The sequence below is a fragment of the Panthera tigris genome, chromosome B4 (assembly GCF_018350195.1).
Source record: "Panthera tigris isolate Pti1 chromosome B4, P.tigris_Pti1_mat1.1, whole genome shotgun sequence".
NCBI lineage: Eukaryota > Metazoa > Chordata > Mammalia > Carnivora > Felidae > Panthera > Panthera tigris.
Window position 1 is genome coordinate 113333495 of NC_056666.1, and position 14140 is coordinate 113347634.

Consider the following 14140-nt stretch of genomic DNA (forward strand, 5'->3'; position numbering starts at 1 on the left):
AATCTGACCATTTCCCATTACTTGCACTGTTTCTACTCTGATCCAAGCCGTATGATCTCTTTATCTGGATCGCTGTAGTTGTTTCATAGCTAATCTCTTTGCTTATAATCACATGTCCCTACAGTCTACTCTCAATACAGCAGCCAGAGTAATCCTGTGAAATTATAAGTCAGATCATGTTACTCCTTTGCTCAGAACCCTGCAATGATTTCTCATATCACTCACAGTAAAATCCTCAGAATTATCTACGAGGCTTGACATGTTACTCCTCTGTGATCTCCAGGACTCTGTGACCCTCTAACCCTCTCATGTCTCACACCACTCCAGTCACCAGCTTCCCAATAGTCCTTAGACATGTTCCTGCCTCAAGGCTTTTTAATGTATGGATGCTGTTCTCTCTGATATCCACATGCCTCACACTTTCTATTCCTTTGGCTCTTTCATCTTCTCAGAGAGGTCTTCCCTGGCAATCCTATCTCACACTGCAGTCCCACCTACAGCTCCCCAGATAATTTCTAATCTCCGTTCCTTTGTCATCTCCATAGCACTGACTGCCATCTAACACACCACACATTTTGCCTATTTACCTTGGCTATTGTTGGTCCCCCTCACTAAGCTCCATGAGAACAGACAGCTTTGTCTATTTCATTTGCTGTCACGTCCATAAAATCACTTCCTTGGCTAAGAGTAGATATTAATACATATTTGTTTACTGAATAAATGAAAGAACAAGTACATGAATACAATAGTTTTATCTCTATCCATCTGACTCTCATCCCACTCTCCAAACTCAGAAGGGAAAGAGACATCTTACTTATAGCCTCCTTTAAATAACTCCAACATTGTTTCTGTTTACACATCATTAGACTACCATTTTCTAGAAGGCAAGCACGTTGTCTTACCCATCTCTATTTTCAGTGCTTACCACAGTGCCTGACATGTAGTACGCAACAACATTCAATGAATTAATGAAAGACTGAAGGAATAAACAAATGTCAAAAGAGGGCACCCTCTTCCCCTCGCTGTAACAAAACGAAAATTTAACTTCTTTCAATCTTCTAAGCTACGCTATAGAATCTGTATAAATTTAACCTAATCACTTATATTTTCTATGCCTACAATTCCAATGTTCCTATGATGGTTCTAAAGCAGGAAAGACATGACCAACAAATACTAAGTTCTACTGTAGAATATACAAAATGTTCTTTTTTACTGGGCTAACTAAATCAGGAAATTTGTACTTGCTTTAATTTTTCAAATAAGGTACTTTTAAAAATAATAAATAATAAGCAATAATATATTTTGTCTACATAATAAAGAAATTTAATAAAATTTAAACATTTTATATAAATAAGTACACTTACAATAGCAAATCTAGTTATAATAATTTTAAAATAGAAAATTTCAACATAGCAATCAAAAGAAAAAGATTTTCTGCTCATCTAGATACTGAAAATTATCAAAACCCTTCAGAGTCAAGTTTTTTGCATTATCCAGTTTTAGTACAACAAAAGAATAATGACCTGGTTAAATCCTGTTTAAAAGGCTAATAATTCAAATAATATTCACCTGAGCTTCTCGAAGTTTTGCTGTAGTGCTTTGCTGAAGAGCTTGTTGTTCTTGATGTTGTTGCTTTGTTTTATCTAATTGATGCTGCAATTCTGTGGAATTTGTTACTTTTTCCTTCAACTTAAAAAAAATGTAGATTGTCAGTTAACAACTTAAAAGCATAATGCTATCATTTGTAAATATCTGGCATTACTTCAATTCTCAAAATTCTCGAGTCTGAAGTAAAAACCTAAATTCAAGGGGGCGCTTGGGTGGCTCAGTCAGTTAAACATCCGACTTTGGCTCACACGGTTCATGGGTTCGAGTGCTGCATTGGGCTATGCTGACAGCTCGGAGTCTGGAGCCTACTTCAGATTCTGTGTCTCCCTCTCTCTCTGCCCCTCCCCACTCACACTCTCTCTCTCTCTCTCTCAAAAAATAAACATTAAAAAAAAAAAGAAAAAAAACCCCTAAATTCAGACAATACATAAAATCAACTTTAAAAGCAATATCTCATTACTTATAGAATCCTAATCTCATGATTATGAAACTATTCCCTAGGTATTCCTAGGGACTCATCCTAAGAATACAATTCTTTCTCTAGGTTGGCATTCAGTTTGTTATTGCTTTTTTCTATACTAATATGATCAAGGAATTAATTACATACAATTTTTTTGTAGCAACAATCTAAATCACAGTACCAATATTTGTTTTATTTTTTTCCAAAACAATCATAATTATCGCTTATTGGGAAAAAACAGAATCCTCTACCATGTCCAAGATTCTGGGTCTAGAAGAAAATCCTAGCTTGATGAAGCTAGATGTAGCTTGATGCAGCTACAGATTTTAACTCTCATTATTTGTTCAATTTTAGTAAAAGACATAATTTAATGATAACTTTAACCAAATAATACTTACCATTTTTAGCAACCACACCTTTAATTAGAATAGCATTCAATCTTATGCTTTAATTGAAAGTGAAAATCCATAAGTGCAAACTCAAGGTTTACATGCACCAAATATGTGTCATTAATGATCCTCACCAACTGTGTTCATTTTTCACTGTTCTATTGGGATGCTGTCCTTCCTGGGTAGGGAGACTCTTCCCTCCCAGCAGCCTATGAAAGGTTCACTCCCAGAATCTTTCTTGCCTAAAGCTAAAATAGTCTTCTTAACACATTTTAGTTGAGAACTTTAGAGAATATAGTCACAACAAAATGACCCATATATAGTGAATAGGAAGTAGGATGTTTCCAGTGGGGAGAAATAAATGTCACAATTTAAAGTTAAAAAAAATGTCCAATTAAAGCTCCTGACAATAAAAAAATTGAACCATCATGAATATTTAACATGCCTCAAATCTATCAATAAACTTACTAACATAAACTCACTTGAAATGTTAGCTTACCTGTTCTTCTAAACGAGAAAGTTTGAGTTGTAGATCAGCCACTTGTTGTTCTTTATCCATCAACTTTTCACTTGAAAGCTGTCTCTGTTCCTTCAGCCTACCATGAGCTTCACCTAGTTGGCGCTCTGTCTCCAGAAGTTTGCTATGTAACTTTAAAAAAGAAAAAAAAAAAAAAGGTTGTATACTACCTATGTACAAACACACACTCATCACTACCGTCTAAACAATGTGTTTTTTTTTTTAATCTTAATTTTCATATACTTTGGGGGAACCTAAGATCCAGCTGAATTTTAATCACATGAATTATGATGGATCACATAAAACTGTGATTAAACATCACAGTTTTGGGGGTTTTTGTTCTCTTAAAAATATAGTGAACCAAAGGCTCTTTTTTGGACTTAAGTATTACAATCACTTGAGGAACTTAAAATAATAAAATGAAATGTAAAAATCAAGACACTCAGGGGCGCCTGGGGTGACACAAGCGGTTAAGCATCCAACTTCGGCTCAGGTCATGATCTCGTGGTTTGTGAGTTCAAGCTCTACGTCGGTCTCTGTCATCTCAGAGCCTGGATGGAGACTGCTTCAGATTCTGTGTCTCCCTCTCTGCCCTCCCCAGCTCATGCTCTGTCTGCCATTCAAAAATAAACATTAAAAAAAAAATTTTTTTTTTTAAATCAAGACAGTCAAGGCACATACAATACTATTCCACGGTATTTTTTTTTTTTAATTTCATACTGGTTCTTATTTTATCACAGTTATGAACCACCACAATTAACTTCTTACATTTGGGTATTGAATAGAGCACAAACCACTCCCAAATCCTCAAATTGGCACATAATTTCTTTTTTTTTTTTAATTTTTATTTTTGAGAGAGAGAGGGCATGAGTGAAGGAGGGGCAGAAAGAGAAGGGGACAGAGGATCCAAAGCAGGCTCTGCCCTGACAGCAGAGATTGACACATAATTTTCTAAATAAAAGAGAATAAAGAATATATATTTTTTTAATATTAGGTGGCCCTCATTCATTGACTTTAAAATTACTACCCAGTTAAAACTAATTGAAAGATTTGCCCGGGAGCTAAGAACCATCACTTTCTCAAATTCGTTATTTTCTCTAATACTACCAGAAATAGCAGTCGGTTTCTCTTAGGAGAGGGGGAGTTCTATCAAAAAAAGAAAAAAAGTTTGTATTAATTTCAGAAGAATTACTGCATAAGTGCTGGAAATATAAAACAAAAATGAGCTGTATGATATTTGAAAAAGTTGCAAGACATTTGGCAAGGCTTATACACTATGAGTGCTCCTCCACACCAGCCTCGTAACACATTCATGTGCCTCACTAAAATTAGTAATTAATAAAAGCATTCTGTACAACTGTTCTCAATCAAAGCTATTCAGGTTAATGGTGAGAATATTAAGAATCTCTAGCCTTTGTGTCATATTCCTATATATATGCTCTCTACTTGCATATTTCTCCATAAAAATTCATAGTTGGCCAGGAAAAAACAGAAAAGTTTTATCAGAAAAGTGGACACCCACTATTTTCTTATGCTGTGAAACACCCTGAGGCTATTAGAATATATTCTATCCTTAATAAGGAAAACCAAAGTCAATTTTTAAAGTAAAACATGTTTCCATCTAACTAAAACAAGAATCAGTACTAAAGAGAATGCATTTATTTTATCTTTGTCCTTAGCCAGCATCCTGACGTCTCTCTTTTGATTCTTCTTGTTAAAATGCAGTGGATTAGCTCTATAAAGTTAAGTACCCAAACTTCCTTCTTATTACAAGAATTAGGCAAAATCCTGATATGTAAAAGGGAGGCCTTCAAAGTAAACTCACATTTCAAGCATCTAATGTGTGTGATCTCTTACAAACAGGCATCACCCATATCTAGTTCTTAAAACTTGTTGAATAGGAATCTCCTGCTGATTAAGAGGTATAAACTTAGTTATAAAATAAGTCACAGAGATGAAAAGTACAGCACAGCAAATAGAGTTAATAATAATATTATAATAACATGGTAGGGTGACAGATGGTGACCACACTCCCCATGGTGAGCATTCAGTAATGTATAAAACTGTCAAATCGCTATGCTGTACATGCACCAAAAAAATAATATAAAAGGGTCTCCTGATATCATTGTTAATACACAGATAATCAGACTCGTCCCATATAAATTTAGATTTAGTACATTTGAGCTAAAGCCCAGAAATCCATGTTTTCATCACAAGAATCAGATTATACTGAGTTTCAGGAAACTCTTTAGAAAGGACTTACCAAAAAGTAACACTTCAAAAAGCAGCAGTGTTCAATCTCAACTGCATAGTACAATTACAGGGGAAATGTTTAAATATGACAATGCCTAAGACTATGCCAGCCATCAGGAATAGGACCAGGGGTAAGGCCTTGATAATGGTAATTTTTTAAATCTCCCCAGGTGATTCTAATGTGCAGACAGAATTGAGAACCAACCGAATTAAAGAGAACTATTGCTCTGAAGATTTACTAAAGGGGTGAGATAATACTATAAATAACTTTTTCATTCATTATGGCACAATTCCTGGTAAGTCCCTGATCTTTAATTTAAAAATAATCTCAAATCAAGGCTGTCCAATGGTGGGAGTAGGCCAAAATCACTTAAACAATGATGTCTATACTATTTGTATAAACATATTAAAAAAGAAGAGGTTAAATTAAGAGTAAAAATCATATACACTGGAATTATTAATAGAATGGTCTGTTCTAAAGTCACATTTTAAGATATATATACAATCTATAATAAATTCACTTTGTAAACCTATATATAATATATAATTCTTTATTCATTTTACTCCTAACATTTACTATGTGCCAACATTTACTATTCTAAATGTAAATATTAACTAATTTAATCCTTATATATATATAGCCTTATGAAGAAGATTCCACTATTACTTATTAGAGATGAGGAAACTGAGGCACAAATTAAATAATGTGCCTGGATCACATGGCTTACAAGCCTTAGAAATGGAACCCAGGCAGCTGGTTTCAAGATGCTATTCAAGATGTATGTTAGATAATTTTTTAAAATTAAAATGATGACATCTAAGCTTTCAGTTATATAACATCATTATTTGCACATTTGTGGCTACTTAGGAAGTGGTCATAAACCCATATATGAAGAATACAGGCTGCTGTGTTTTCAGGTCCTTTCATGACAATCACCAGCTATCTACTTTTGTCACTACTGAAATGGGTGCTGAGGATACAATGGAGAGCAAGACAAACCCGATTCATACCTACACTCTTTAAGGATATGAAAAAAGGTTTAAGGTAAGATTCATGTCCATTCTTCCAATAAATATTTGCTGAAAGCCCTAAGTATAGAGGCCAACAGTATAAAAAAACAAATTCCTCATATTAAGGAATGTGGGAATTGCATCCAATGGAAAGGCAGACAATATGCAAGTAAACAAAAACTAATTATATAATGTAAAGTGTTCTAAAGAAGATTATAGGGGTGCCTGGGTGGCTTAGTCAGTTGAGCGTCCAACTCTTGATTTTGGCTCAGGTCATGATCTCATGGGTTCACAAGATAAAGCCCCATGGCGGGCTTTGCACTGACAGCCCAGAGCCTGCTTGGGCTTCTCACTCTCCTTCTGTCTCTGCCCTTCTCCCGCTCACACTCTCTTTCTCAGAATAAATACATAAACTTAAAAAAAAAGGGGGGGGGGGGGAGAAGGAGGAGGAGGAGGAGGAGGAAGAGGAGGAGGAGGAGGAGGAAGAGGAGGAGAATAGATTATGGAGATCACTAGAAGGGAAACTTTAAGAAGGCTAATACAGTGGCCTAGGTGAGTAATGATGGTGGCTTAAATTAAGAGCGGTAGCAGTACAGGGGCACCTGAGTGGCTCAGTCGGTTAAGTGTCTGACTTTAGCTCAGGTCATGATCTCGTGGTTCATGGGTTTGGACCCTGAGTTGGGCTCTGCACTGACAGTGCAGAGCCTGCTTGGGATGGATTCTCTCTGTCTTCCCCTCTCTGCCCCTCCCTCACTTATGCCCACTCTCTCCCTCTCTCTCATTCTCTCTCTCAAAATAAATAAATAAACATAAAAAAAAAAAGGGTGGTAGCAGTATAGATGAAGAGAAGTGGACAGATTTGAGACATATTTTGAAGGTAGAATGCAAACGGCAGGCTAAAAGAAGATAAATGGTGTCACTTCAAGGTCTTCAGTATGACCTCTTTATTTATTACAGAATTGTGACTAAACCAACTAATCACATGCTCAAGTCTTTGTATAAAAATATGTTTGAGTAGGTTCTCAAATTCCTGATACCCCTCCTCCCACTGACAACCAAATAAAGCCCAAATTCCTCAGCTTGCTATTCAACACCCTACACAATAAGGTTCCAAATGCTCTTTCTAATCACAATAGCCCATTCCTATTACACACACCCTATCTTAAGAGGAAATCAGTGCCCCTTCCTGGTTCTTATAATACTTTGCTGACACTAGTTTCTTCTCACTAATCCTTCTGCCTGGAAGATTCTTCTACCTTCAAACTGCCACTTGTCAATACCTACCCAAAATCATAATTTCATGCACCACCTCTATCTCTCACACAAAGCTTTTCCTGATCACATACTGGATAAAATAATTACACAAATGAAGTGCTATAGGAGAAGAAAACAGAAGAGGAACTCTGCAAAATTCCCATCATATATAGGATCATTTTATTATAATCCTCCCATTCTTTAGTACAGGATAGTACTTGCCTTGTCCTCAATAAGATTTACATAATGATTTAAGGTAAGTACTGTTTCTTTTTTCAGTTCTGTATCTCCCAACAACTAAAACATAATGTCTTTTAGAAACCATAAGTACCCAATTTCTTTATCTGAAATGAACATCAAATATCTAAGTTATCCACTAAAATATCTGCTCATTAACATGCAATGTGCCAGGTAGTAAAGGTAAAAAATGAGTAAGACGTGGTCTTTGCATCCAAAGAGTACAGAGTCCAGTGAAGAAAGACACATAAACTATGATAATATACTGTACTGTGGTAAGTAATGCTTAAGCCATCTCTGGGGGATCAGGGTGGGAGAAGTGGCAATGTACAGGAAAGGATTTCTATAGAAGAGTGACAACTGAAGTAAGCCATGTGGTCATCAAGGAGAAGAGGAACAGGAAAAATATCTCAGGCCAAGAAAGAAGGACTGATGCCGTGAAAACAAGTATCACTGCAATATTTAAGTGAAAATAGGTGAATATTATCAAAAAAGTGGCTGAGGACTTTAATGCCTCCCAAATATCCATTCTTCAACTGATTTTTAATGTTATCTATAAGCAATAATAAGAATACAGAACTTAATTTAAGTTAATGGCAAAGTCAAACTTTCATTAATCAAATTACTGATTAATCTGATAGACAATTATTTACTTCTAAAAAGTTATTAGGGCTAATTTGTTTTTTCTTTTAATGTATCTAATTTTGAGGCGCCTGGGTGGCTCACTTGGTTAAGTGTCCTGCTCTCGGTTTTGGCTCAAGTCATGATCTCACAGTTCGTGGGATCAAGCCCTGAGTCAGGCTCTGTGCTGTTAACACAGCGTCTGCTTGGGATTCTCCTTCTCTCTCTACCACTCCCCCTGCACGTGTGCACACACGTGATAAATAAATATTTATCTCTCAAATAAACTTTAAAATAACTAAAATATCTAATGTTTAAATTATTGATTTAACCATAATTATATTTCAAAAATTTAGTAACAAAACATAAGAATTTTTAAATTAAAGAATAGTCAACGATGTGAATTAATTATAGTAACTAATACAAGCGGAGTGCCCTGTGCCGGGTACCATCTTAAGCAATTTATAGGTATTAATTCATAAACACTTCACAGCAATACTATATGATGGGTGCTAACATTTTTTTCTCATTAAGGAAAACTGAAATGAAAGGAAATGAGATCTGATTCAGTACTACCAGTTATGAAAATGAAGAGTTAATTTTTCAAATGACTGTTTTTTTTAATGAACAATATTATGATCAAATAACTACCAAGCACACAAGAAACCACAGGAGGAATTCCAATAAATAAAAGTAACATCTCTTACTTGATTAATTTCACTTTGGAGTTGTAACCCGTGCTGCTCTTTCTCTTCTCTCTGTTGCTGTAGCTGTTTAAATTCAGCCTTAAGATGCTGGTACTTGGCCTCTACTTCTGATAATTCTTCCTTGAGCTTCTGCGTAGCTTCCCCCTTTTCACCTAGTTCTGCCTGTATTCTCTGCAGGGAGGTTTCAGATGCAGATAATCTTGACTGAAGCTGCTGACAATCTAGGTCTTTTTGATGAAGGCTTGCTTGTATATTCTTTTTACTCACACATTCTTCGTTATGTTTCTCCTCTAACTGAGTACACTCCAGTTCTTTCTTACGAAGCTTTTCAGTCAAGTTCTGAAATATCGATGAAACAATTTCCTTTCTTAATATTTCTAATTATTCTAATTATTCAAACTATCTTTACAACAATACCACTAAAATTAGCCACACTGCAATATAAAAACATTTGGCTGAATATATTCTGGCCAAAATAGGACTAAATTATTACATACTAACTTATTTTATTATTGGCCCACTTGACTAAGCTCTACTAATACAAGGATTACCAACTGAATTTTGACATAAAATGAAACACTAAAATCTACTAGATTCTTTAGGGTATACAATATATTTATACTCTCCCATTTGAATTAAGTAATAAAACTACCTTCTATCATTGAGATGCCTGGGTAGCTCACTCAGTTAAGTGTCTAACTCTTGACTTTGGCTCAGGTCATGATCTCACAGTTCGTGGGCTTGAGCCCTGCAGCAGGCTCTGCACCATCAGCTCAGAGCCTGCTTAGGATTCTCTTTCCCTTTCTTTCTCTGACTCTCCCCTGTTCATGTGCTTATTCTCTCTCTCTCTCTCTGTCCCTCAAAATAAATAAACATTAAAAAAAAAACCTACCTTCTATCATCAAAAATTACTTTGAATAACAATATACAGCAATTGATTTGAGGTGTTGTAATTTCTTTTTTTTAATTTTTTTTTTTATGTTTATTTATTTTTGAGACAGAGAGAGACAGAGCATGAACGGGGGAGGGGCAGAGAGAGAGAGGGAGACACAGAATCCGAAGCAGGCTCCAGGCTCTGAGCCATCAGCCCAGAGCCCGATGCGGGGCTCGAACTCACGGACCGGACCGCGAGATCGTGACCTGAGCTGAAGTCTGACGCTTAACTGACTGAGCCACCCAGGCGCCCTGAGGTGTTGTAACTTCATAGCTGATAAGAGCTTTAGCATAACAATACCACTTGCTGCTTTAGTATGTAGATCCTACTGATTCTTTATTTTTACTCTTCTTGATAAAGACCATTTATATGAGTCACAAGTTTAAGATTAACTCAAATTTCTTTCTAGGTGTATAAAAATAGTGATCTAAACATAATTTACTTGCCTTATGTTTTATTATTTTAATCAGTACTATCAAGTACAAAATACAAAAAAATGACACCTCCAATTAAAGATCTGGATCAACTAGCCTATTCAAATGTTGACATCTAGTCTCAGTGGAGTTGTTACAATTAATATAGAACATTTTAAGTCAACACACTTATATATAAGACCTGAATCAGAACTCTGACTCAATGCTAAAAGAACGATAGCTAGGATAAAAAGCTACTACAAGCATCTGAGAAGTCAAGCTGTGGATGTTGATTATACTCACTTTTTATATGCAGTGTGCTAGAAGGGAATAATATAGAAATAGTAGAGGACAATCAAAGCCTCTGGTCTCTAAATAATCTAAATGAAATACACACATTAAAGAAAAAAAAAACTTTTCCAAGAAAGTTAAAACATAACTCTCTCAAACAAAAATGAATTAATACAGGGGCGCCTAGGTGGCTCAGTCGGTTAAGCATCAGACTCTTGGTTTTGGCTCAGGTCATGATTTCATGGTTCATGAGTCTGAGCCCTACATGGGGCTCTGTGCTGACAGTGTGGGGCCTGCTTGGGATTTTCTCTCTCCCTCTCTCTCTCTCTCTCTCTCTCTTTCTCTCTCTCTCTCCCTCTCGCCCTGCCCCTCCCACGCTCCTTTTCTCTCTCTCAAAAAATAAATAAATAAGCTTTTTAAAAAAATGAATACAAAACCTGTGTCAGAAGTGAATAATTTTTCTTTTTTGATAAAATAAGCAAAGTCAGATGGGGCTAACTAGTAATTATAATCACTTGAAAATAAAGTTTGAGCTTAGTAAAGTGGTGATAGGAGTTAAATAATACGTATGCATGACTCACACCATGTCATTGAAACAGACACAAAAATTTACATAAAAAGACACAAGGGAACAAGAGACAAGCAACATACATGTGGGGAAAGTGCAAACACTACTACCTCAAGGGGAGTAATAAATCTAGGTACCAATGTAGCAAAGTTAGCAGTAAAGATTCTTGAACACCATCTGAGAAAAGGTACATTAATGTAAATAGATTACCAGGCAGGAATATACTACAGGAAAAGCAGTGTCCAGAAGATGCTATAGGTATATGTAAAAAAGACAAGATGTGAGACAAACTTAAAGGTAAGAAGAGCACCCAGAAGAGATGTGTGCCTTGGCCAACCAACAGAAACAAAGAAAGAGTAAGAGTCAAAAGACTAGAGGGAAGAAAACAACTTTTGAGTTAAACTATCTGTTAAGAAAATGTTTTTATAAACATTTCTTTGTGTTACTGGCTAGTAACTCCAGATCTTTCTGGATGTAATTTTACATTTTTTTGTTTTAAGAAAATTACATTTATTTTGGGCTTCATATGTTAAATTAAGGCTATTCATTGATGTATAACTGTGTTGCATCTTTTTACATTTTCCCCCCACCCTGACCCTGACATCCTCCCTCCCCCACTCAAAGCTGTGCTGCATCTTTTTAAAGAAAATTCTAAGTCACTGAATTTCATAAAGGCCGCCATGCTCACATATACTAAGAATGTGGGCAGGATATAATTTTAAAACATGCTGCAAAAATTGAAGGCTAGTAATGAGCTAGCAAGGCTTCTCCACAGGCTTACTTATGGTGTGACCAAATATTCCCACCAATTTATACACAGATGACCCCTCAGACAGCTTCAACCTTTAAGAAGTAAAGGCACATAACAACCGTAGACTTTAAAATTCACTTGTCCTAAAAAATTAATTGGAAGCTACCAGGCTTTATAGCACAGATGAGAGATAATTAAATTTTCCTTAAAAGAACCTCAACCACTTTCTTTTTAAAAGACCTAATCCAGGGGCACCTGAGTGGCTCAGTCAGTTAAGTGACCAATTCTTGATCTTAGCTCATGATCTCACAGTTCATGGGATCAAGCCCTGAGTTGGACTCTGTGCTGACAGCACAGAGCCTGCTTGACATTCTCAATCTCTCTCTCTTTGCCCCTCCCCTACTAATGCATGCACGCGCACGCGCACGCGCACACGCACACGCACACACACACACTCTCTCAAAATGAATAAATTAAAAAATATATTCTAAAAAAAAGACTTAATCCACTCACACTGCATAATTTTTACATGCAGAAGGCTAAATATATTTAGTACTACAAATTTTCATTCTTACTACAGTCTTCCCATGAAATCTGAAGCAAAATATTATAGCAAATACATGGTTTTTGAAAACTGATTTAAGTATAGTGAGAGTCATTAAAGAACATAGTAATTGCACTTTCACATGTCCATATTAATTCTTAAAACAAAACATGAGATACATTATTATCTCCATTTTCTGAATAAGGAAGTAAAAACTGAAAGAACCTCTATGACCTGGCCAAGTGGCAGAGTCATATATTATGATTCCAAGTCCAGTAAATTGTCACAACACAATTTAGACACGCAGTGAGTCAATTCATGCTTCCCCCAAAACACTCTATTCAAGTTTAAATTCCAAAATGATTGTTAAGCCTAACTCATAACATAATTATCTTTTGGGTAAGCAAAACTCCTTCCTTCCAAATGTTGTCCTGTCCTCTTGATTTCCTCACCAACTGCTCTCAACAGATTTTCTTACAGAGACAATTTCCCTATATTAGACTCCAGTTTTCACTTATTACTTGCCCAAGTAATGAGAATGAATGCAAAAAGATGGCATTTTTTTAGCTTACAAAGTAGTTTCAGGCATCTCATTTGTTCTTCAAAACAGCTTGGTGAGAAAAAACAAATTGAACTACTATAGCTCTCCAACATCTCATATTCTCTTGTGCTCTTACATGTTCCCATGCCTTCTGCATAGCTAACTCTCAAAATGAATGCAATCAACCCCTCTGCCATGTGAAAGGATGTTCCTTAACATCCTTGAAGACTAAGCTAAACAGTTGTCTTCTACAAAAGCATTTGCTGATTTACTAGGCAGTAAGTTAGGAAAACTTCCACCTTGGTCTTGACCCAACCCTGCACCAACACTTACCAAATAAAAACAAAAACAAAAACAACAAACCTTGACTGGGATGTTTACTAAAAGCCAGACACTGGTCTAAGCACTTAAACATCTATTAATTTATTTAAGACCCATACCACTCCTAAGAGGCAAATGGGTAGGAAAGGAAACAAACTTGGAGAGGCTGTCACAGTCAGTCAGTGGCAAAGCTGGGATTTAAACATGCCTTCCACCACTGTACTACATACACCATTCCTCAGTGCACCACTCTGCAATAAATATAGTGGTCATACACAACAACAGAACTACTTGTCACATCTGGCTCTTGCTTTGGACTATGAGCACCTTAATACTAGGACTACCAGAAAGGGAAAGCAATAAAAGGATGGAAATAGGATGAGAGGTAAAACCCAAAAAATAACTTAGTCTCTTACAATGACCTATACCAGGAGCTTTAACTAAGCATATTATTTTGTTCAGAATTTACATAAAAATAATTAAATTGAGCTGCAGAACTGTGTTTAAATGTTAGTGTATAAATGAATGAACGAATGAATGAATGAATATCAGACTATGATTCTTATTTGAAACTAAGAAGGAAGTTTTTTCAATATTCCCTTTTATTTTTAAGTTTTCAAAAGCAGTAATTACAAAACATTGGTCTAATACTTATTGTTTCCATTCATTATGTGTTAAAATATTGTCTATCCACCTTGATGCTGCTATATAACCTATAAT

The 14140-nt window shown here is 35.8% G+C and overlaps 1 protein-coding gene across 2 annotated transcripts in view; it reads right to left on the reverse strand.

Annotated features, from left to right (window-relative positions):
* The window catches only part of EEA1 (early endosome antigen 1), a 112905-nt gene that overhangs the window by 47744 nt on the left and 51021 nt on the right, over positions 1-14140 (reverse strand). For both annotated transcript variants that reach the window (XM_042992885.1, XM_042992886.1), the window contains 3 exons: positions 9058-9396; positions 2957-3106; positions 1570-1689 (listed from right to left, as the gene is read on the reverse strand). In XM_042992885.1, coding sequence (XP_042848819.1) covers positions 1570-1689; positions 2957-3106; positions 9058-9396 — 609 coding nt within the window. The remainder of the gene's footprint in view (positions 1-1569; positions 1690-2956; positions 3107-9057; positions 9397-14140) is intronic.